General features: G+C 30.8%; 1 protein-coding gene across 1 annotated transcript; it reads left to right on the top strand.

Annotated features, from left to right (window-relative positions):
* Positions 1-292: 292 nt before the first annotated feature.
* Positions 293-594, top strand: LOC111692948 (the record flags this gene model as incomplete). Its single annotated transcript, XM_023457082.1, has 1 exon — positions 293-594. A coding segment is annotated over exon 1 (302 nt), but the record flags the coding sequence as incomplete, so codon positions are not given.
* Between the last annotated feature and the right edge of the window lie 207 nt (positions 595-801).

Raw genomic sequence — 801 nt, forward strand, 5'->3', positions numbered from 1 at the left:
AAGAAAAAATTGGAAAAAACAATAAAGTTCCGAAGTCTGCAGCAGGCAAAGAGTCGTCAAATTTCTGACTTAACAGAAACTGATCAATGTTGTAAGTTGAAAAATACTTATTCTTTCTGTGTCTGTAAACAATATGTATTTTTAGGAATCAGCACCTGGAATGTTAGGTGAAATATGTCAAAGATCAAGAAAATGACAATCTCGTAAAAAGTATTCATCTGAACTTAGGTCGTTTGCCTTAACGTTAGGCTTTTATTCAACAGATGCTTATAATTATGCAAGAAGTTTTAACATGGCTTTGCCACATATAAAAACAATTTCTAAGTGGTACAGATCTATAGGTGGAACACCTGGATTTACAAATGAAGCATTGGCTGCTATTAAAATGAAAGTAAGAGAAACAAACAGTGAAATTTTGGGCAATTTGGTATTTGACGAAACGTTTATAATGCAAAGTGTTGAGCGGAATGGGAAACGATGCACTGGATATGTTGATGTCGGCATTGAAGTATATGGGGATAATATTCCAGAAGTTACGAAAGCCCTTGTTTTTATGGTTGTAGCTATAAATAGTCATTGGAAAATACCTGTTAGGTATAAAAAGCTAATTTGTTAGAAAAATGTTTAGAATTTTTAAGTGAATTAGGTATCAAAATAGTTTCTGCTCCTTCAAATATCAAATTACGGCTTTACAAATGTTAATATTAATATTAATAAGTAGGTAGATTATAAGTTTGTAGCATTATAGGTTATTTGTTGACTTATTACTGTTTCAAATTAGTTTTCTAATAAAAACTAGAA

This window comes from Anoplophora glabripennis, unplaced genomic scaffold, assembly GCF_000390285.2.
Source record: "Anoplophora glabripennis isolate ALB-LARVAE unplaced genomic scaffold, Agla_2.0 scaffold5415, whole genome shotgun sequence".
Classification (NCBI taxonomy): Eukaryota; Metazoa; Arthropoda; class Insecta; order Coleoptera; family Cerambycidae; genus Anoplophora; species Anoplophora glabripennis.